Source organism: Molothrus aeneus, chromosome 14, assembly GCF_037042795.1.
Source record: "Molothrus aeneus isolate 106 chromosome 14, BPBGC_Maene_1.0, whole genome shotgun sequence".
Classification (NCBI taxonomy): Eukaryota; Metazoa; Chordata; class Aves; order Passeriformes; family Icteridae; genus Molothrus; species Molothrus aeneus.
In genome coordinates this window covers 16,188,854-16,212,163 of record NC_089659.1, presented here as the reverse complement: position 1 = coordinate 16,212,163, position 23,310 = coordinate 16,188,854, and the positions used below count along the sequence as shown (strand labels likewise).

Here is a 23,310-nt window from a genome sequence, read left to right as displayed (position 1 = left end):
ACTGGTTTGGTGACAATTGGCATTATTTTCTCCTGCCTGATTTTACATGGGAGCACTGTCAGATAAAAGCTGAGCTTTGGGACGGGAATCTCAAGGGCAGGAAAGCCTTTGGCATGCAGAGGCTTGGAGGATTTGGGGACAGGATGTTCATTTTTAAGAGCATAGGAGATGTTTTTTGTGAGAATAGGAGGGAGGTAATGCATAGAGGAGCCTCTAGGGAAATGATATTTCCAAGCTTTTTGGAAGAAAGCTCCTTTTTAGTGAGGAGGGGAGGCAGGGGAAGAGCCACTGAGACTTGATATGTAAAGAGCTGCATACAAATATTAGCTCTGGCTTTTAAAAGGGACCAGTTGGACACTTCAGAGTTTGGAAAGCTGAGGCAATAAATTTGAATTTTTGTCTCTCTTTCCACCTCTGCTGCTTGTGTCAGAGAAATAAAGAGGTTTTCTTATGGAGTTTCTTTTGCCCCATGGTTGTAATTATTGAGGAAATGTTTTTGAGGGGGGTAGATGTCCTGAAAAAACAAAAGCAAGCTTTGCCATGTAACAGTGGTGGTTCACAACAGATTATTAATTTATTGTGGTGTTTTAACTTCTCTACAGAGCACAGCCAAATGTCTCTGAGCTCAGACTTACCTTGAGCTGACAGAGGTCAGTGAGGAATAGTTACCCCTCTAATCAAAAGTATAGCAAAGAAAAGGGTCAGTTTCAACTGCTCTAACACTTCACTTTCCCCAACATTTTTAAAATTATTGTTTGTAGTTAGAACTGTCTTATAAACAGTATAAAGCTGATTGTGAATTAGTCTCTATTTTCTGTGAGGAATAATTCATAAGCTGTACTTTTTTAATGTTTTGCTTCAGAACATCTTTCTGAATTCTGGAAGTAGTATGATTGAACTATCTATAAATTGAAGGTGACAGGGAGAACTACATATAAAAGCAAGTTCCAGCTCTGTGTTTAGAGAGGTGAGGTGAGACTGCTGAATCCTGGAAAAGTTGCATCCAATATCTGGAAACATTCAATATTCCCTGTTCCCTGCTGCCGTGGAAGGATGAAGCCTTGCTTTATCCCCTGTAAAAGAATTATCAGAACTGTATGAAGTTTCCTTATCTTTCATGTAAAGCACATTGTACTCACCTCTGGCTCTGTTTCATGGCTATCCTAGTATGGAAAATGGGGAAACAGGGCAAAAAATTTTTATATTTTATTTATGGCTTTAACACCTATGGATGTGTCGTGTGCATTTTCTAAAGGGCAGAGCTGTGCAGTTTTACCCCACATCAGGAACTGCAGCTTAAAAATGTCTGGATGAAGTCAGGGGTGGGTGCTGTGGGTTTCCTGGCTGGTTGATGGGTAATGGGCCAAAATAGTCCCTTCTTTTCATCCACCTACCCCCATCCTTGGCTTTTCATCCCGAGCCTTTGCAGCCACAGAAATGGTTTCCATTATTGGAGCTCAGTGAAATCAAACATGAGCAACTTTTGATTTTCTTGTGCCAAACCCCAGGACAGGCACCAGGGCAGCAGCACCAGCTGCTGCTTTGGGGATATTTACAGAAGGGGCTTTGTTGTAACTCAGTAACTTTGGTTCCAAACTTTCCTGAGGATCTCAGCAGTGCCTGTGTGTGCGGGGAGCGTGTCTGTGAGGCAGCTCCACTGAATGGAGGGGGCTCTGGAGAGTATTAAAGAGTGGATTTATATTTCAAGGATAAATATTACTCCAAGGTAGCCTCGTGTTCTCTCAGTAAGAGCCAGGATTCTCCAAAAATTGTCACATAGCACCATCTTCTGAGCAGAGCCTGAATGGCAAACCAAGCCTGAGCTGAGCTCGAGTCTCGCTCAAATTCCCGGTGCTCAGGACTTTGCAAGGACCGGGGGTAGGAAAAGTTTTATCCAATTTGCTGAGGAAGAGGAGTCATTGTTAAGAAATGGGTCTAAGAGTGTCATGTCTGCCCTGAGTGAAAAATTCATGGGCAAACATCAGGCAACTCCAAGGAAATATCTGAAATATCTGACACTGAAATATCCTTTGTGGAAAATGTAGTATGTGTGACCCTGTCAGGGAAAAAATCTTGTGTCACTGCCTGGATTGAGTAAATCCTTACAAGTTCCTATAAACTCTGAATGGAGGCTGCTCACTCCTTGGTTTGTACAATTTGAAGACACTCAGAACTGACCAGTTGAGGTTGGGGTTTAGTGTAGCTGTGTTATGCAAGAAATAAAAAAATTATATTCTATCAGGAATAGAATTTATTTTTATTGTGACAGCTATAAATAGCTCTCAATACTGCTTTCCTCCAAGTGTCACTGCTAAAGTTGTGGGAGGGACTTTTCTGGGCTCATGCTCTTGGCCTAAAGATCTTCTCTAGACAGAGACAGGGTGAAGCTGCATCTTCAGCCTTTCAGAGCTGATTTCAGGGGTAAGCGCTGCTCCTGCTCCCCATACACTACATTTACATAAATTATCATTGCTGCTGCAGCTCATGTAGAGTTATCACCCAAACCTTCAAATTCTCTTGCTTTCTTTCCTTCCACCTTCCTGTTAAGAGCCCAGTTTCCTTTTGGGGAGTGCTGGTTTCCTTTCACATGGTTTTTCACTGCTGTACAAATAATATGGAAGAAACAAAACAAAACCCAAGTTCAGTACTAAAACCACCATATCCTTCCCATCCTTTGCCTTTTCCCCATAGCTGTGTTTATCTTGGTGTTGTTTCTATAACAAAATGCAGCCTTAAACTTAAAATTGGAGAAGTGCACTTGTTACTGCAGCCTTGCCACAGAAATGAGAGCATCTCATCTCATAACACACATGCAAATATTCACATGCTCTGCCTCAGAGGTTGTAGAGCATGCAAGGAAGAGCTACTGAATTTATTAAACTGATAAATGGAGCTGATTTCTGAAAGCTAAAACCATGACAATATTTTTTCTGCCTTGTGTTATTTTTTACATCAGCAAATCTCATGACAGGATTTCTTCAGAGAGCTGTAAAGAAATACAAGAAGTGTTCTAATACTCCCTGTGAGCCTTTATTAAATTACACAAATGGCAGTGTGTATTTTGAGAGATATTTAAAGGGATTGTTTAAATCTAAGTGTTTTCCCTAAGTGTTTCCTGTCTTGTTTACTGATAGAGCATTTAATAAAATTCACAAGCTGAGAAGGGGACAAAGGCAGGGGAGCTCTGTGTCATGTCTCCAAGATTCTGTGTGTATGAATTAAGGTTCTAGAGACTTGAACAGGTTTTTGGGGATGGGCTTTTATTTATAAACCTCTGAATTAGTTCAGGAGCTATGGCTGCTTTCTCTCACTTGAGGCTTGTGCCTTCTTTTTCCCAAGAAAATTTCAAATTCCCTGCAAAGGCTCAGTGGGTCAGGCCCATTGGCATTGTCAGTCTGTCAGTCTGTCCTGATGTGCCACTTGCCCATGTTGGCACCAAGTTGCACGTTGTATAATTTTTATTGGAAAATTTATCATTTTTATTTTATTTTTTATTTTAAAATAAAAACTTTAATTTTTTTTTTAATTTTCATTTTTAAAATGAGCATTCAATACCAGTGTTTTCCAAACACATGGGGCTGTGCTGTTTTAGGAGAAAAGCATGATTTAGAGCCTGAGTGAAAAGCAGCAGTGACTCTCTCCCTGCATCCACACAAATCCTTATTCATATAAAAGATTGCACGTGGCCGCTGCAGGACCGAAGCAGGATGACAAAGAACAGAGGAGAAATGTTAGAATTATTATTATTAATGTTTAAAAGTTAATGTTTTCTGCAAGATGTTCTGGGTAGGTGGACAGACAACTCCCCTATGGACAGGGAGAGAGGAGCAACTCCCACCTCCTACTCCCCAGTGCACTGGGCAGATTCTGTCTGTGCTTCACCCCTTGTGTTTGCTTCACATCCTTGATCTGCTGGGAAATCAAAATATTCAATGATATTCTTCTGAAGTGACTTCTGGAACCCATGATCTGGTTTAGGGTTCGTTCCCCATTTGCTTGGCAAGGGGATTTTTGTGCATCTTTTGTTCTTTTAGAGTACAAAAATGAGATTGATGCTTCTGTGTCTTCTAGTTTTGAAAGTATAATCCAAATATAAAACATAGTCCAAAATATAGTCCAAAATTTTCTTAGCAGAGAAAGTTTATTTGAATGTAGCATGCTATATATAAACATAATTGATTTTTAAAGTTAAAAATGTTCTTTTTATAAATATGCTCATGAGATTTTTTTTCTTTAGAGGCATTCAATAGGTTTAATACTATAAATTTGTTTTAAAATAGCATATTGCTAAAATCTGAAACCACAGTATTCTATCAGGAAAGTTGGCCTACACATTCAGAGATCTTTGTCTCTGTCCTGAATTTTCTGATACTGACAAAACAACAACATAACACTGAGGTGGATACTGACCAAATATTGTGCTTTACAGCATAGAATATTTTACATACATTCTTTTTTCTAGAGTACACTTTCAGCATTTTGAAATTATAAAAAATGAAATTAAAGCAAAACAGTAGAAATTGGCACACAAAAAAGAAACTATCATGCATGTGGAATACTATGTGCTGTTCCCAGGTGATCCTCTTCCTGTTTGTTCTTGATTCCTTTCATTCCACTAATTCCAGATAGAACATAAACAGGTTCACAGAAATGGTGTCTGAAGTTACACAGTGGGTGTGGTTTATTCCTTACCATATTTCTACTGTACATGAGAGAAAGCTGGTAATCTTCAGCTGAGGTCAAAGATTGTCATATCAATATGATATAAATTTTCATTTTGTAAGTTATATTCAAGGAATGTAATCATGTGATTGTTTCAAAATTTAATGCGTGGTTATTATCCCAAGAATAGTCAGGTTAGTTTAACACATACTGACAGATGGTTAGTGGGCAAGGAGAAATCCATGAGTAACCTGACACAGAGCAGCATTAAAATATCACAAATCTACGCACTGAAAATTATTGCAAATTATATTTGCATTATGTTTTGACAAGAGAGATTTCTTTCTGCTGGCACACAATAGGATAAAGGTACCTTAACCCTGCTATTCAGTTTAACACACTGCTAAAAATGGATATTCTGTCACAGTTTGAGCAGTGCTGGATAGTAAAAAACAAACAAATTATCTGTTTCTCTGATATGATCTTAAAGTTAATTTAGGAGTTTAATTTCTGAATATGGAAATTAAGTTGCTTCTGCAGAGAATATTCTGTTGACAGTAATACTTAGGAGTAAATATTTCTTTTTGTGCAGTTCCCTGCTGGAGCTGTTTCATAGTCATTTTCATGTACTTAAAATATAAAAGCTTTTTTTATAAACTTTAGCATTCCTGACAACATAGAAAGGAAAAAAGGTTTCGAAATCTTATTCACATCTCTCACTGCTGCACTTTATAAATAACAGATAGAATTTTGTAACAAACCTGAACCATTTAAACATTTAAACCATTTTACTGGATTTTATATATTAGGCATAACAAAGTAATTCACTTCTGCAAAGTTTTCTGATTTTTGTGATGCAGGAAGACACTTCTGTGCTGGAATGGTGTGATGGCTCAGGGATAAATATTGTCTGTAAGGGAGGGCTGCTGAGGTGTGTGCAGCCTGTCCTGTCCTGGAAATGTTTCTTGACTTCTGAGACTCCACTCAGTTCAGTTTCAGGATAATTTACAGTCCTCAGGGCAACTTCACAACAACAACACACGCTCCAGCCCTGCCAATGTTGACAGGAACTTCCTAGAAAGGAAAAGGAAAAGGAGGAAACATTTTCAGTAGCACCCTATGGATAGGACAAGAAATTACTTTCAGATTAATATAACAGAATAATTAGTAATGACTAATTTTTTAAGCATTACATCAGTTTAATCTGAAATTACTTTCAGGTTAAATTGATGTAATGCTTAAAAAATTAGGTTTAACTAAGTTGTGAAAACACAGTTTGGGCTTTTTGGCAAAATTCAGTTACAAGTGTTTGGCCTGGGGTTGTCCCCCTGACATGTTCAAAGCCCTTCACATCCAGTGTTCCAAAACCGGGGAATGTTTTTGGTCTTCAAAACCAGGGACTTGGTTTTGGTCTTCATCTAACATGAAGACATTTTAGATGGCTGCAAAAGGATCCTGGCAGTGCAGGGCTTTCCTCTCGGTCTCAGTGGGGAGGGCCATAAATATAAAAGTCTGGAGGTGTCTCCAGAAGAGAGTAGGGCTGAGAAACACACCAGCTCTACCAACAGGGAATCCAAGCACTTAAAACCCCAAGTGATTTGTGCAAGCTGGTTTGCTGGCCCATGCATTTCCTCCACCCCTCAGTGTGAAAAGTTTTATGTGGTTATTTTGCAGGAGAGGGAACAGATATTTTATTGAAGCCCACCTCCAGTATTAAATAGTATTACCCACATCCTGACACTTTTCCCCAAAATGACAACAATTTCCTGGTAATTTGGACAGAATTATTCCTAGCTGCAGGAAGAGCCCCTGCCCTTCCTGAGGCACCCCCTGGATCCCCATTACCTCTGTCCACTCGTTGTTCTGAGCATCGTAGGACTCCACGGTGTCCAGGTAGGAGTGGCCGTCGTAGCCGCCCACGGCGTAGAGCCGGTCCCCCAGGGGACAGATCCCCACCGCGTCCCGCGGCACGCTCAGAGGGGCCACCGTGGTCCAGGCATCCGTTTTGGGGTCATACCTGGGAAATGTGGGGGGCAAATTCAGAGAAATGCGTGGTGGAGACACGTTTCAGGTCTAAATTGCTGATATTTGCTTGTTTTCTCCTGTGCTGCCGTTCAGAACGAGTACAACTGAGATGTGATTCAGTATTGTGTTTGCTGGGAATGTTCTAACAAAGGCAGGAATGATGTATCTGATTCCATGTTCTCAGAAGGCAAATTTATTACTTTATAATACTATATTATATTAAAGAATATTATACTAAATATAGTATAACTATATTATCTATAGTATAGTATTCTTTAATATAATTTAGTCTTGTACCAGCTATATTATATAATATAATATTATACCAACTATACTAAAGAGTACAGAAAGGATACTAAATAATATAGTATTATACTAACTATACTAAAGAATACAGAAAAGATATGAATGCTAAAAAGATAATAATGCTAAAAAGAATTATTGAATGCCAATAAGATAAAATATCTTATAATTAATAAGATAATATTACTGAATGCTAAAAAGATAATAATGAAAACTCGTGACTCTTTCCAGAGTCCCGACACAGCTTGGCCCCAGTTGGCCAAAGAGTCAAAACAACTCACACCAGAATCCAGTGAAACAGTCACCTGTGGTAAAAAATCTCCAAAAACATTCCACACAGGAGAAGCAAATGAGATTAGAATTGTTTTCCTTTTTCTCTGGGGTCTCTCAGCTCCCCAGGAGAAAAATCCTGGGCGAAGGGATTTTTTCAGAGAATGTGAATGCCACAATTCAGTTTCTGATTTAGCCACTAGAGGGGCCTTCAAGCACACAGAAAATGCTCCTGTTTTCACTTTTTGATTACAGTCTCTTCGTTTCAATTACATTAAGCCATCAATACGTTTTAAACACAAATGGGACTTGAGGGGATGATGGCATGGGCACCAGTTGACTCAGTAAAACTAATTTCAATGTATTCTTATTTTCTTCCTCCATAAAGACTTTGGTTTTCTGTTTATTGTCAGAATTATTGTTTTCAGAGAAGTTTATAGAAGAAGGTAAATATCTACTATAGAAGAAGGTAAATATCTTGTGTAGTAGATCTAAGTTTCTCACATGAAATGCGTGGCAGCATCTTACATTAATATTGATTTTATTTCTGATCTATTCCAATATAAATTGCAGTGAATTGCAGATAATTCCTGTTTTACTCTGTGTAACTGAGAACAAAATTTGGCTGTTGTTGCTCACAACAGGGTTTAACACCCACTCAGTTTTCCTTTCTTTTCCCCATGTGACAAGACTGTGATATTTCTCATATTTTTATAACTTTTATCAGTATCAGTCAAATTACTGGAAGAACGACTGAAAAGTGTTTCATTCCTACAGCACATGTCCAAGCAGCCTCAACCTGAGCTCTGGCATTTGAGAAGTAGGAAGGTCACATGTTTAACTTGTCTCAGTACTTCAGCTCCTTTGGCCTGGCTCTTGGGTACCTCAGGCAGAAGGGAGGAATTTGCTGCTGATGTTTAATTCTTTTTCTATCACAAAAGCATTGGAAATCAGTTATTCCCGCTCAAAACATTATTTCAAAAAGGTGAGATATGTTTTAAAAACACAACATTCCAACTGTGAAGAGAATTTATTCTAGAATCCCTTCTCAGGATGTAAAGAGAAAAGGAAAAAAAAGCAAAATAATTTCCTACCTCTCCACGCAGTCGGAGAGGCGGGAGCAGTGGTTGGAAGCAGGAGCATCGTGGCCTCCCACGGCGTACAGGAACCCGTTGTAGGTGGCCACACCAACACCACCCCTCCTCTTGGACATGGAGGCGCACAAGCTCCACTTGTTTGTGTGAGGATCAAAGCACTCCATGGATTTCAGGCAGGAGCTCCCGTCTCGCCCACCGACGGCGTACAGCCTGGGACAGCAGCCCACAAGCAGGAAAACAATTTCAGTCTTTATTTCCCACTAATAAGAATTTTATCTGGCTGACTTCATTCAGAACACTTTAAAATTGTCATTATTTGCTGTGCTTTGGCACTTCCTTTGCTCAAAGGCAAACAGGTTAGATGTTTGCCATCTAACATAAAGACATTTTAGATGAAGTTGCATTCTTCACTTACAGTGGAAATGTTCAAGCAGCCACACATGAAAATTAAGCTTAAAAATTCATGTCAGGTTCTCTAAATTTGAGCCAATAGCTGAAGAGCTATTTGAGCCAAGAGCTGAACTGAAAGATGCTGCATATGTTTGAAACATATGGTGGCATTCCCTGGGACAGGGTTACAGAGTACAGACATATCATCACATTAAAAGTTTTTTCTGTGCAGTTAACTTTAATAACTTGAATAGATATCAAAAACATATATAAAACATATATTAAATATATTTTCCTCTAAGTCTGTATTTAAGAAAATCTGCTGGACAGAAGGTACCACCTTGTGTCATCTTGTCTATTCAGCCCAAAGGCATTTAGCAAACAGAGATTTAAACAGCTGATATCAGGGCAACTTTTAGGAATAAATTGTGGTAATCCATATTAAAAAATGTCAGAGGGTTGTGGCTTTTTCTCAATGAATTTTCCAAAGCCTGAACTTCTTTCTGGTCTCAAGCTGACTTGTGTGCTACTGGACTGGGATGGAATGTAATGGAAGATGTGTCCAGGTGTTGAGTGTGCTGGTTTTTCTGCTCCCTTTCACACCTTTGTTATTGTTTTCTGCCTTGAAATTTAATTTATTTAGTGCAGCTTATTAGAGAACTAGGGAAATGTGGAACTTGCCCAGAGTAAATCATGTAAACCAGATCAGCTGAATTTTTTGGAATTGCCTGTTTTATTCCAGTGACTTTAAAAGCTTTCAGATTTCTCTGGTGCATATTTTAACTAAAAGATTCTTCTATTCACCATTAGAATAATAAAAAATCCCCAGCTCTCTCTCTCCTAACGTTTTTTCACTTGATAAAATTGAGTTTGGTTGTGCAGTTTGTTGTCTGATCCATCCAAAACTTGAGGCTTTGATTTATTTTCTTTTCACATCATGCCATTGATAGAGCCTGCTTGTTTACACAGCTTTCACAGGGCATGGAAATCTCTGTGTATACAAAGTGATTGGTTGGGATCCTTTGTTTTCCACAACATGTCTACAAACACTTTGGTGTTTCCCATTCTCTAAGGAAAAGACCAAATATAGCATCATTGACTGATGTTTTCAATGGACCATTTATTGGTCCAAAAGTGCTGCTCCACAGATATGCAAAGGCTTTTCTGGTGGGGTTAAACAGGAAAAAATATGGTGTGGTTTAGGAAAACAGGAAAAGGAGAAGCATTCTCTTGGTTGGAGCGCAGCAGTAGCACTGAGTGATGGACATTTGATCTCCTGCTATGCCAGAAATTACATCACCAGACTAACAGACGTGATTTAAGCCCTGCTGGAGACAGTTTGTATCAGCAATGATTGAGAACAGAGTCAGGATTGGGCTGATTTCCTCTCTGACAAAGTGGTTTCCTGCATGTTGTTGCTGTGGAAGGCACCAGGAGGAGTTTCTGGTGGAGTTTCTGCTGAGAGCATTTCCTCTGAGCTACAGCAGGGACCTGGAAAGGCACTTGTGTCTCTCTTGGACTTGTGAGCTACAGTTTGAGTCCTGCCTTGTATGAATGCAAACCCCCAGCTTGCATTTACAAATACCCCTCTGCTGGCATCTTTGTTTCTGCTTTTTATCCTTCTCTTTTTTGGGAATTTACAAAGAGATCAGGGAAGCCAGTGGCAAAGGTTCCAGGTAAATGCAGTTGTCTGTAACTGAGTGTTCCCAGCCCCTACAGACTGCTGAGAGCTTCCCACAGGGTTAAATAAGAAATGTTGGCTCAAACTGTATTCTCCATAACCAGAGGCTTTTTACAAGGTTTTTGTAAGATCCACAGTTGTCTGTTCCCATGTAAAAGGGCTTAAGTGGCTTTAGCATCTTAGCAGAATCTTTAAATACATTAACACTTGATTTTGTGTATTTAAGCAAGAGATGGAGGGTGGAGCAAATCTGGATAGGATAAGATTTATAGGAGGCTGTTTATTCCATACCTAATTAATAAACTCAGCTTCTTTCCATTAAACACTTCGTACACCTTATTAAAAATTGGCTGTGAATTTGTATGACAAAGGAAAGATTTTGTTTCCGTACACATTAAGTCTATTTAGACACAATGATCTTAAAGTGTAAACAAAAACTTGGAATATTTTTTTAAAGTAGCTGATTTTATATCCCCAGATGTTGCATTCTAGGTAAAATTTTGATGTGCATGTAATAACATTTCCACATTGCTATCATTTAAAAGGGCTGAAATGTTTTCAAACCTGACTGCAAGCCTGAAATCAATTTACCACACAGCAGAGGAAAGGCTTTCCTTTCTTATTTCTACGCATTACATTTTTCTCTTTGTTTCCTCGAGGTCATTAATAACCATAAGCCTGAAAATAAAATTCGAGGAGCTGCATTTGCAGGGAAGGAAGCAAATGAAAGCCCCGAGAGAGGTTTTCCTTTTCCATACTTGCTGTTGAGGGCTGCCACCCCGACGGTGCTCCTCGGGGTGGACATGCTGGCCACGTAATTCCACTGCCGCGCCTGCGGGTCCCAGCGCTCCACCGTGTTCAGGTAACTCCAGCCATCGTGGCCTCCAACTGCATACATTGGTCCTTCAAGCATTGCTACTCCTTCAGAGATAGAATTAGGGACATAGAATAGAATTAGGGACAAATTATCTCCTGGTTTCAGTGACCAGCGGCGAATTCATTCCGTGCGTTAATTCCCTGCCTGCAGATAAGCAATTTCGGCTGGTATTAAATGATCTGAAAGCTGCCTTTTCATTTGGAAGAATAAATAGAGATAAACAAGCACTTCACATACAGTGCTCTTCTGAATAACCATTATCTTTTGCCAAAAGATTAGAGGAAAGCTGCTTTAGTTCTGATGTTCTCTTCTTGGACTTTTATCTCTTTCACTTCTGGTGACCTTGCTCTGAAACAAATTTGAGCCCCTAACTGGGGAACGATGTTGTTCTCCTACAAAAAGGCAAAATTCAAGTCAGGCAATGAAAAACATGCCCAAACCAACAACGTCTCCTAATTCTGAGCCAGCGGAAGCTCTGTAGTGCTGCCAGCACGAAGCCTGGGTGGGTGGGTAGCTGGCTGTCCTTACCAGCTAGAGCACCACAACATTTTAATGCCTCTTGGATGAGAGCTGGCTCCTATCAGCTGTCCTTGAGGCACAGGAGAGCCAGCTTGGCTCTCACTGCAAAGCTCTGTGTGGACAAAGCCTGGGCCATTGTGCCTCTCCAGAGAAGGGCTTTGGTGCCTTCCCTTTGCGAGCTGCTGCTGCTCTTTGCTCCCTTTGTTAGGTGAGGCAAAATGTTGCAATCCAGCTGCTTAAAAGTTTTCTAAATCTGTCTTTCAGGCCTAAATATACATGGCCTGATTTCTTCAAAAGCACCAACTGCACAGAATCTCCCTGAAGGTAATGGGGACTGTAAGTGTGAGGCAGCTTTGCAAACCAGGCACAGATTGAAGCCAAACTTTGGGCACTCCAATTTATGGCTGTGACCTACTTTTTGGGGAGAATTATGCCCCTGCAGTCAGGAATTATAAATATTTCAATGCAAATTATTTCATCTGTTTGGTCTTCTTCCCCTTTGCCACCTACTAGTATTTGGTTTCATAAATTTGGTGCTCTAGCTGGTAGGAACCCTACACGACCCTTTCTCTGTCAAGCGGTGGTGAAGGTGACATAGGCCACATTGTTTTGCCAAATAATTCTGGATCAATCTTCCTCTATTATCCATAAAAATAGAAATATTCCATGACATTTGAACTTACTGATGATTTCAAGCAATACCTGTTTCTGTAACTTAAGAGAAGCCAGCTTTTTCGCCAGCCTGGGATATATAAATTTTTCAGAAATCATCATATTTCCTCTGTTACAGTCTACTAAGCCTTATTTTTTATAGTTCTGGAAATAAATTCTAGATTTCATATTCATATTATTCCTTCAGTGTGAATAATATTAAGGATTATTTCGCAGTAAAAAAACCCATAGATACTAAGCCACAGCAGAGCTTTGTAAAACTTCTTTTAATTACAAAATTAGAACTGGTGAAGTTGTACTTATCTCCATACACTGATTTCTTCAGTGTGGGTAATTTCCTGATCTGAGTTACAGAGGTGGTTGATATCTCTGGGCTTATTTCATAACTAATTTAAAAAAAAATAATAAAATCAGGCTGTTATTGTATTGCAAACGTATTCCTTGACCATTAAATCATGTGAAAAGTTAATTATTTTCGCAATAGTTTATATAGTGAAAATAATCTATATAGTTATATAGTTTATATTGTGGAATTTCCTACCAGCAAAATTAACTCTGGAAGACCAGTGCTAGTTAGGTGGATACTAATAAAATCATAAAATCAAGGCAATGGGCAAATATCTCTTTGAAAAACTTCCTCTACAAATATTGCTGCGTGTCTCTGCACGCTGTTAAAAGTTTTCTCAGCGGTGCTGGAGAGGATCAAACCCCTGAGTGTGTGCTGGGAGGTGTGCAGGGGCAGAGCCCCTCTTACCCAGGCCGTGCCTGTGTGTGGACATGGGGGGCATCACGGTCCAGGCCTTGGTGACGGGGTTGAAGCAATCGACGATGTTGGAGGTTTTGAGCCCATCCCTGCCCCCCACAATGTAGAGCTTGTTGTCAATCACTGCCACCCCAAACTGCAGCCGCCGCCCGTTCATGGTCCCGATCTGGATCCAGCTGTTGGTCCTGAGGTCGTACTTCTCAATTGTGGTGGTGCCTGTGACAAACAGAGACAGCCATGGAGGGAGCAGTGCCCAGACACCAGCAGCCAGCTCAAAACGTGAGCAAATTATAAAACATTGAAATTTTGTGCATGAGGTTTTGCTGTGAACTTCAGTTCTCGTGTGAGCACAGTGAGAAAGCTGCATTAATTGCATGCGTGGTTGGCAAGTCTATGAGAATAAACTGGTGGCAAGAAATGGAGAATTAAATTGTGGCAGTGTGGCCTTCACATTCTCCAAAAAAATTCCTTCACCCAGGGTTTTTCTCCTGGGAGCTGAAAGGCAGAGAGAGAGGCCGCATAGAAAAGGAAAACAACTCTTATCTCATTTGCTTCTCCTGTGTTGTGCTGGTGTGGAATGTGTTTGGAGATTCTGTACCCACAGGTGATTGTTCCATTGGATTCTGCTGTGAGTTGTTTTGACTCAAGCAAAGCTGTGTCGGGTCTCTGGAGAGAGTCACGAGTTTTGATTATTGTCCCTTTAACATTCAGTATGTATCTTTTCTGTATTCTGTAGTATAGTATAGTATTCTTTAATATAATATAGTATAATAAAGTAATAAATTAGCCTTCTGAGAACCTGGAGTCCTCCTCAACATTCCTGCCTTCATCGGGGGTGCCCGAGCATTTACAATATGGCAGTTTTTGTAGCACTGCACATTTTGGAGGCGAGTTAAATCTGTTGCTGAAATACCATGAGAGTAGGGGGGTTTGTGGGTTTGTTTTGGGGCTTCTTTTTATTCCTTATGAATACAGTGCCTCACAACAATCTACTCTTTAACCATGTTTGTGCCTGAAGCATTAGTGATATTAAAACCAGCATCCACCCATCTGTCTGAGGAACTGGACAAGCATCCTCAGGAATCCTGTGGGTATTTTCCCTCTTAGGATGGAGTCAGGCAGGAGGCAGGTGTGTGTGAGTGCACACCTGGTTCCCACAGGTATCTTCCCTGAGGCTCACCTGTGCAGCATCTGCTTGGCTGCTCTAACACATCAGACACATTTTCCATTTCTTTCAGGTCACTGGACCTGCACTAACATTTTACTGAAACCTTTCCTAAGGCAGCAGCTCTCTGCCACTCAGCCTGACACGTCTCCACACCCTGGCTCCCATCAGCACTCAGGAGCCACAATTGCTCCTCTGAGAGCTGCTGAGCACAGCGAGGCCACAGCTCAGTGAGATCCGAGGCAGAATTGCCACTGCACCCCAGAGCTCAAATTCAGCTCAGTCAAAGGCAACCAGATGAGGAAAACAGAGCTGATTTCTTGTTCCTTGACCGGGATTTGAGACCAGACAAGTGGTGTTTGGGAGATAACAACAGGCAGTTTGTGGCTAAGAAATTACTTTTACAACAAGAAAGCAACCATGCAATAAAGCAGAGAAGAAAGGTAGGATTTGGTTCAGAGATCTGTAAGAGATCACCTGATGTACTCCAGAAATTCAGTGAAATAAGAGTTTATCTCATGCTGTTTTTTCTCTTATCTATATGTTTTTCCACATGCATAGGTTGGGAAAGAAACCAGCTCCATCTGCAATAAAAGACAGAAATTCTGCTTTCTCCCCTTTATTCAGAGCAGCTGGGTTTCTTTGCCTGTTCTTTCCGTCTTGTTATTCTGTTTGCTGCTCTTTGCTTTGATTCTTTCTCATTTATTCTATGCTAATGTGTGAGTGCCCTAAAGTTCTCCACTTCAAAGGAAATCTCTCACACTAACTAAAACACAGGGAAAATGCAGTCAGGCTTGAGTGTGTTCAGCCATACCCTGTGGGCTGCAATTTTTACAGAGGCTCGAAGATTTGAAAGCCACAAAACCTAACGTGGTTTAGGCACATTCCCATTTTTCAAAATTCCAGCCCAAAAGCACCTCTTTGATCTTCTTTTGATCATTGGAATTCGAGATTTGTCTTGGTATCCCACCTGAGATAAGCACAAAGGCAAAGCTGGCGTTGCCTGGTGCCTGTCTCCATCACAGGCAGTGCGTTATTGCCAGGGGTGGGAGATATTCCCTTCTCAGAGCTGTTCCTCCAGAGCATCCTGGTGTCTTTCTACTGTTCCTTTGTCTCCCAATCCAGCCCAGGCTCTAAATCTGAGTCAGAGCTGTGGAGGACAGCAGGAGGAGCAGAAGTGCTGCTCTTCTTACCCATCAAAAGGCAAAAGTTCAAACAATTGGCTTCACTCCAAGGTAAGAAGTAAGAGAGGCACCAAGAGGAAGTGCAGATGTTGACTGAAATAACCCTTTCTTCGCATAACCTTTACTAGGAAAAAATGATTGGATTGGAAAATTGTGTTCTTATTTCAGGGGAAGATGCTTTAAAGATTACCTGGTTGTCTGATATAATTCATAAATACTCAGTATCGCTAATGAATCTGCTTAATTGCACCAGATTAACTCCAATTTGCTAAATTGTGCTAGGAATGAGTGTTTTCATGTTGTGCAGGGGATGAATGTGTATTCTGCACCTGATTTGATTGCACAGAGATAGGCAGGTAGCTCTGCAAGGTCTCTCATGTGGGGAAAAATCAGTCGTCAGCAGCTTTTTGTAAACCATGAAATGGATTATCTTCTGTGTGATTCTATTAAAAGTGAACTCACACAGCTAAAAGTAATTCTGTGCTGCGAGTCGCTAGACTTTAAACTAATTAGAGTTCTCTGGCTCCAAGCTGTGGGTTTGAAGTTGAGGTTCCTGCAGAAAATGATTTAATATTCTGCTTCCTAAATAGAATAGTGCAATGTTTAAAGCTGTAACCTGATTGCAGTTGTGAAAATCAAATAATAGGAACTGGAATATATTTATAATAATTAACTTTCAACTACAAATCTGGAAAAAAAACCAAACCCCTGTGTTTGAAGTCCTGAAGAAAAGCTGTGTTCATGAAAAATACAAATCTTTCCACCTGGAATGTTCTAATAAGGATTTATAAGCATTAGGTAGGAGTTCTCTCTAGTTCAGTGATGCTTTTTGGTTTTATTTTTCTGCTTCTCTGAAATTTAAGCTTTCTTACTTTGTCAGAATATACAGACTACAAGGTTCAATATTAAACAAATCTTGAAACATTTTAAATATTTATTTTTCCTTCAGATTTCTAAATTCAACTATCTTTTGCAAAAATTCATGCAAAGTTTAATCTTAAAAATCACCATATGACTCAAACTTCTTTAGTTTGCACCTAAGTGTATTGTTTACAAATATGATTCTTGCAAGAAAGCACTTCTGACACATAGGATTCTGTTCTGTGATTTGCTTTTTTTACTTTTTTACCCCTAAATTGACACTTTCCTATGGGAAATATTTCACTAAATGTCATATATTCCCCGGGTGTCTGTAATACAATGAATTAAGCCAATCAAATGAACTTGTGGGCTTACCTTTGGTGGCATCCATGCCTCCCACAGCATAAAGGGCACCCACTGTGGATTTTCTGGGCTTGGTGCGAGGGCTCTGCATCATGGAGCGTCTCTCTGGCAGCAGGTGGTACTTCATGGCCTCCATGAGGAGTTTCTGACACTCAAGGTCGTCTGCAAACATTGGGCTGTTTTCTAGATCAGCCAGGAGCTAGGAAATGAGGGGGGAAAAAACATTTTGATATGCAGCTAAATCATTAAAATTGCATGTACTTGAATAATTGAAGTATTTGTAGCTACAAATACTCATTTTGAGCTCAGCACTCACTTGTGCTTGGCTGGGAACTCTACTTTCATGCAAGCAAAACTGTACAAAGGTGGAAGGGAAAAGTCAGTGAGTTTGATTAATTTTTTCCTACCTCTTAGTTTTAACTCTTAAAAAAGGTTCAAATCAGAAATTTGTGGTACTGCACTCTCTATACAAAACTCCTTATGTGAGTAAATAAATCTAGTATTAGATGATGAGTATTAGAACATACTAAATATATTTAAAATAAAGTGTTTATGGTACTTTTATATGTTATTGAAGGTAGAATATTTGCAGCATCAATCATGCAGAGTCATAAAGTGTCCTGACTGTCTCAATATTCTATATGCAGTGTTGAGGAAATATAAAGATTCCTCTATGACACAGACACAGCAGTGTCACCTTTCTGTAAACAGAATGACCAGCTCTGGAGCTTGATGGATGAATAGTCCCTTCCAGAATTAAGGGACAAGTAATGTCAGTGCTCAGAATTGTCAGCAGTCATTTCGGCCCTTTTATATTTGTCTGCTTTTTTGTGGCAATAAAGAAAGAAGCATTGTGGCTTATCTGTCCTGCAGTTTGATAAATCTAAAGAAATATCTTTGCATGTTATCTAAATTGCTGTCCTGTTAGAGGGGAGCTATTCCAACCCAGCATTGGAACACTTGGCTTTTGGAATAGACCCGCATTTTTTAGAGGTAATCCTGAGCCTGGTAATCTCACTGGCACTGGGGGGTTTATTTTCATCTGTGTTCAAAAACAATGAAGATAAATAATATATCATTAAAAAAAATTTAAAAGGGCAAAAAAATACCACTAATCTCCAGTCCCGACCAGAACCTTCCCACAAAGCTCTCCTCTCTGCCTGCAGGATGCCCGGGACCGGCACTGCAGCTGGCACCTGTTAACCCTTCGTGCTCCTACCTGGGGCGGCAGCAGGGGCAGTCTGATGTAGGAGAGGAGCATGCCCAGGTCCTGCTGGCGGGTTTGCAGGTCGTGCCTCACCCACATCATCAGGGCCTGGAAAATTGCCTCCTCGTCCGGCACGTTGATGTCGTCGCTAGACAAGAGCTTGGCAATTTCATTAGCTGGGAGCAAAAGAAATTCCTGGTTTTTTATTACTTCTATGAAGTGCTCCTAAAAACAAAAGAAGATTTCAATGCACTGGTGATTTTCACAGGTAGAAATAGCTTTTTCTTCGATGATGTAGGCTTTGTGAATGTTTCATTCAGGAAAATGCTGTGGATATTTTAAAGATCACTGAATGTCCTTCTATCATTTCAGGGAGATTTTGGTAGGGATTTTTTGGTAGATTTTTTAAGGGATATTTTGGTTGCTTTTTGCTGCCCTGCTCTTGCAGAACTGAGGAATAATGCTCATTTTCACACCACCATGCTGCAGATGTCTTTGTCCTGGCTTAGGGATTTGCCATTGGCACTTTTCTTCATCAGGGTGATCTTAGCTCTGTGGCTTGATAGAAATACTATTTGAAGATAAAATGTGCATTTTAGAAGCGCCAAGTGGGCACTCAAATAAAATGTGTCCCTTCTGTTGCAGATTCAAAGGTTTTGAGCCAAATAAACCAAAACCTTCCAATCCTTTTACAGCAAGCTGTGCCAGCTGTTGGCTCTGTGACCGTGCTCTTAGGGCAAGAAAATCCAGCAAAGGAAATCCAGCTCACTTTTCTCTTGGGCAATACAAAGTTGGACAAACCCCAGTAAAGGGTTATCAGCATTTTAGCTACTGCTCTGATCAAACTCCCCAACTCCAGAAGTGACCACATGTGTTAAATACCTAAAGCCTTTAATAGAATTAATTTTCATTTAAAAAATATCGTACAATTGAGTTACAACAATATCATAGTTGATATCAATATATAGGATATAAATATATATTATCTCATTCCCTATCAAATTCCAAAGGAAAAAAGAAACTTAGTGAAGAGACAGAGGAGGTTATGTTACTTTCAAAGAGATTCATGTAGGAATTCATGAGTGCATTTGAAATATAATTTCTACTTCTGTACCTAGAATTAATATATCTTCTTTAGGAACCAGATTGAAATAGGGTAGTTGAAGAAATTTAGTAACTGATATTTTATTGTTTGTTTTCAGCAGTTTCTTCACTTTCTGTAACTCTTTTCAAGTGTAGCCAGGATGCAAATACAGAAGTATCACTGATTAAAGGAGATGTCAACTTTGGTCTGTTATGCATATCCTGCTTTAATATTTGTGACATTCAGAAACAGGGACAGGAAGGCCAGTCAACTTCTAGTTACAAATATAGCCCCAGTTGTTTATCAGAACGAGCTCTATCTGCACGAAAAGATACCAGGCAGGAAATTGTTAATACTCTGCCTCTGTGGCCAAAATATTGCAGGGGAAGGTTCCCATTGTGTCTGTTTTATTGAATGGTTCTGGTGTTTACAGCACATCTGGAAATGGAATGGGCTCTGTATTTACAGGACAACGTTCTAGCCTTTCCCCGAGTTCCACATTTTCACCAACACAAAACAAACCTGACTGTTTTACTTAGCCCCCTCCACAATGTTTATGTGTTTATGCATTGTTATCATCTCCTGTTCTCCAAAGGCTTTTTTTGATATCACTGCAAGGGTTTGAGACAGATTTTATTTCAGAGGTGCAGTTTTCCTCCTCTCTTTCTAAGCTGTCAGTAGCAAATGGGGTGGGTGGGTTTGTGGTCCAGGCGCTGTTTCATGGCAGCATTTTCAGTCTGTTCCATGCCAGAACAGGAAGTGATTCTAGAAGTTGTTTTCAAGGAAAATAATATAAAACTTATGCCCAGTGCTGCTGAGTGTCACAGAGTCATCATGATCCTTCATTTCAGGAAGTTCTTAATGACTCAACTCTCAAATTTTTGACACATAGTTTCAAAAAATAATAAAGGGTTAACTCCTGGGAAAGACCGGAGGATTCAAATGGTTAAAAAAACTATAAACAAAAATCATTGTCATCATCTCTTTGTTGTTTATTGTCTCAACATCTCTTACTGTCATAAAATCATAAATCCAACCCTATGATTTTATTTCAGTTTTGCAGAAATCTGAGCCATAATTTTAACCCCACGATCTCGCACTGGTGGGAGGAATGAAGCAGCAGTAGAGGGGGATTTCCTGAATTTGGATGAGTACAAAAAGGTTTGGAGCAGCAAGGACAGCACTGTTTTATACAGGCTGAGCAAACCTCTATCTGAAATGCCCCGTTTCAAACCTTGAAACGTAGAGGGGGTATAATTGCTGCTGAACAGAGAGTTCATTGCTGTGACAGGGAGGAGCACAGGCAGTGCCCTCATCTGCTCATGCCTCCTTCAGCAGGTGCACAGGCACAATGCCCTGCTGGAGAGCTCTCAGTATTTTGAAGCCTCTAAACTGGTTCTGACATCCTCCCCTAATATTTGGAGCAGAAAGCTGCCATGGGTCTCCTAACAAGTAGTTCTTTTTATATCTATTTATCTCTAGCAGTTGCCATTCTTTTTGTGTGTTTTAAGCTGTGATAGCACATCTTGTTGCCCTGAATATTTATCCCTCAATTTGGTTTCATAGCAAGTTGTCTCACTTCTCTGTTTCCCATGCTCTGAATATTCATTTCTTGCTTTGAGCCAGAGGAGGATTGTGTTCCAGTCAGGGACGTGCTTCTTTTTCAGCATTCCAAATCTTCCCAATACATTCTTTATTTTGACTCTTTTTATGAGTGTCTCACCTTAAAATCAGCTTTAGAATTTTCTTTGTGTGGAATCAAAGGCACGATTGCTGTTTGCCCCTAGACATGAGCCACGTTAAGGCCCTATTACATTTTTTGGCAGGAGCAGGTACCCCTCGTACTGCAAATTTAACTCCACTGAGGCTGCCTTTCCACAGGGCCAAACCTGAAGTGGGGAACAACAGAAGTGGGTGTTTCTGTAAGCAATGGTGGCTGCAAAGCTGTCGGCTGTTCGCCTTACCATGGTGTACGTGTGGGCCACCTTGAGGAGCTCGGAGCAGCCCTGGGCGTCCCCAAAGGAGCGAATCCCCAGGCAGTTGGAGGGGTGGAGCTGCTTCATGAGGAAATTGCAGCACACCTCAATGACCTGGGAGAGCTGCAGAAGGCATGCAGCAGCCAGCAAACTCTCTATGGTGTCTTCTTTCAACTCGAGGATACCTGGGCAATTTTCATTTAGGGAAGGAAAAAAAAAAAAAAAGGAAAAAAAAGAAAAGAAAGTTTTAAGTCATTTCCCTTGTATTTTTGTTTTTTAAAATCTTGTTGCTCTTTGGCTTTTCTCTGAGATGTCCTGTGGTGCACAAATCTATTTTCCTTTCTTGCTGAAGGGGTCTTTAAAAAGATATTTTAACTTACACGATTTGGTGGATTTTGAATACAATGATTGGGACCTTTTTATTGGAACTTTAACAGCTTTAGATCCAATCTGGATGGTGAAAAAAAAACAAAAACCAACAAAAAACCAAAAGAAAATTGTGATTAGGGAAAAAACCTTTCCCAAAACAGGGCTCTGAGTAACCTGGTCTTGTGGAGGGAGTCATGGCTGTAGATGGGTGTTTTTTAAACTCCCTTCCAACGTAGAGTATGGAAATTCATATATTAATGAACAAAAAATACGTGTAAATTTCTATAAGCAGAGCTTTAGTATGAAATTCATATGTTAATGAACAAAAATATAAATTAATGTCTATAAGCAGAACTTTAGTATGAAAATTCATATATTAGTGAACAAAAATATGTATAAATGTCTATAAATGGAACTTTAGTATGAAAACTAATATATTAATCAACAAAAGTATATATAAGTTTCTATAAGCAGAACTTGAGTATGAAAATTCATATATTAATGAACAAAACTGTATATAAATTTCTACAAACAGAACTTTAGTATGAAAATTCATGCATTAATGAACAGAACCATGTATAAATTTCTGGGAGCAGCTCTGGGGCAGGTTACCTGTGTATGCGTAGCGCACCAGAGCCTTCAGCGCCTCGGGATCCACTCCCTCCATCTTGATCTCCTCCTGCTTTGCTTCCCTCACATCATTGGTGAACATGGCAGCAAAGTAATCAGAGACTGCACTGAGAACCAGCCTGCAGGGGAGGCAGGGTTAGCAGAGATGCCTCAAGGTTTTAGATTTTATATTTTTCACATTCTGTGCTGTGTTAGTGTGTGGGTCTGAGCTTCATATTAGGGGATGGTGAGCTCTGTGCACAGAGCAGGGAGACAAAACAATTCCTGCTCCAGCTGGGGACCAAGGACAAATGATCCAAATCTCAGCCCCAAGAGCACAAACACCGTGGGCTGGAGAGAGAAAAACGAGCAGGATGGGACTTCATAACCTAAAACTATAATTGGACAATTAACTCCAATATGCAAAACTTATAAAAGTGTCACACCTCATGACCCATCGTGCATTTTGTGACCATTTTGGTTCATCTTGGGTGCAGCTCTGGCTGGGCTCTTGTGCTGTCCAAGGTGGATCCATTGAGGCCTTTAAATAAATCCCTGCTTTATTCTTTAACTCCATCTAGCCTCTGTTCTAGGGCAGCCTTCACAAGGCATCAGCAGAACAGCAAAGACAGCAAATTACCTCATCATCTCAGTACCTGCCAGAAAATCCAGCTTTATTACGTTATGAACTGTGTGTACAACAGAAACAATTAGCATAGGAGTCAAATCTTGCAGCAGTGAAGTTAAAAGAGTAATTAGTAATCTAATTTTCTCCCAGAGTGCTTATCTGGGCAGATTTTCTTCGCTGATCTTGCTGTGATTTGACAGCAGCAAGAAGAGAGGGTGGGCAGTGCCAGCAGTTTGCATTTGAATTTTATTGTGTTCAAAATAACAGACATGAAAAGTTGACCGCATGATTAGCTGGGGTCCTAGTTAGAGTAACTCTCCATTCACAACCAACCAGGCCATTCATAAACTGAGGCAGCTTTTTTGGGAACGTGAGGCAGAAAGGAGCCTGGGAGCTGTACCTGTGGGCTGGGATCCTTTGGTCGCCAGCGATGAGGAGCACGTCGCAGAGCTGCTGCTGCTGCAGGTAACTCTCCATCTTGCGGAAGGTTTGCTCCGCGTGGTTTGAGGACTGGAAATACTCATCAGAGCCATTGGTGCTCATCCCCAGAGAGCTGCTGGTGGTGGACAGCCTGCCAGGGACAGAGGCAGGGATGAACACAGAGT

At 40.3% G+C, this 23,310-nt stretch overlaps 1 protein-coding gene across 1 annotated transcript in view; it reads right to left on the bottom strand.

Annotated features, from left to right (window-relative positions):
- Nucleotides 1-4,112: 4,112 nt before the first annotated feature.
- Nucleotides 4,113-23,310, bottom strand: part of KLHL4 (kelch like family member 4) — a 38,040-nt gene continuing 18,842 nt past the window's right edge. Inside the window, exons 3-12 of the mRNA XM_066559477.1 lie at nucleotides 23,106-23,276; nucleotides 22,081-22,217; nucleotides 21,088-21,284; nucleotides 18,052-18,264; nucleotides 16,845-17,031; nucleotides 13,251-13,475; nucleotides 11,187-11,349; nucleotides 8,355-8,567; nucleotides 6,508-6,679; nucleotides 4,113-5,736 (exon numbers count right to left, since the gene is read on the bottom strand). Coding sequence (XP_066415574.1) covers nucleotides 5,677-5,736; nucleotides 6,508-6,679; nucleotides 8,355-8,567; nucleotides 11,187-11,349; nucleotides 13,251-13,475; nucleotides 16,845-17,031; nucleotides 18,052-18,264; nucleotides 21,088-21,284; nucleotides 22,081-22,217; nucleotides 23,106-23,276 — 1,738 coding nt within the window. The 3' untranslated portion in view covers nucleotides 4,113-5,676. The remainder of the gene's footprint in view (nucleotides 5,737-6,507; nucleotides 6,680-8,354; nucleotides 8,568-11,186; nucleotides 11,350-13,250; nucleotides 13,476-16,844; nucleotides 17,032-18,051; nucleotides 18,265-21,087; nucleotides 21,285-22,080; nucleotides 22,218-23,105; nucleotides 23,277-23,310) is intronic.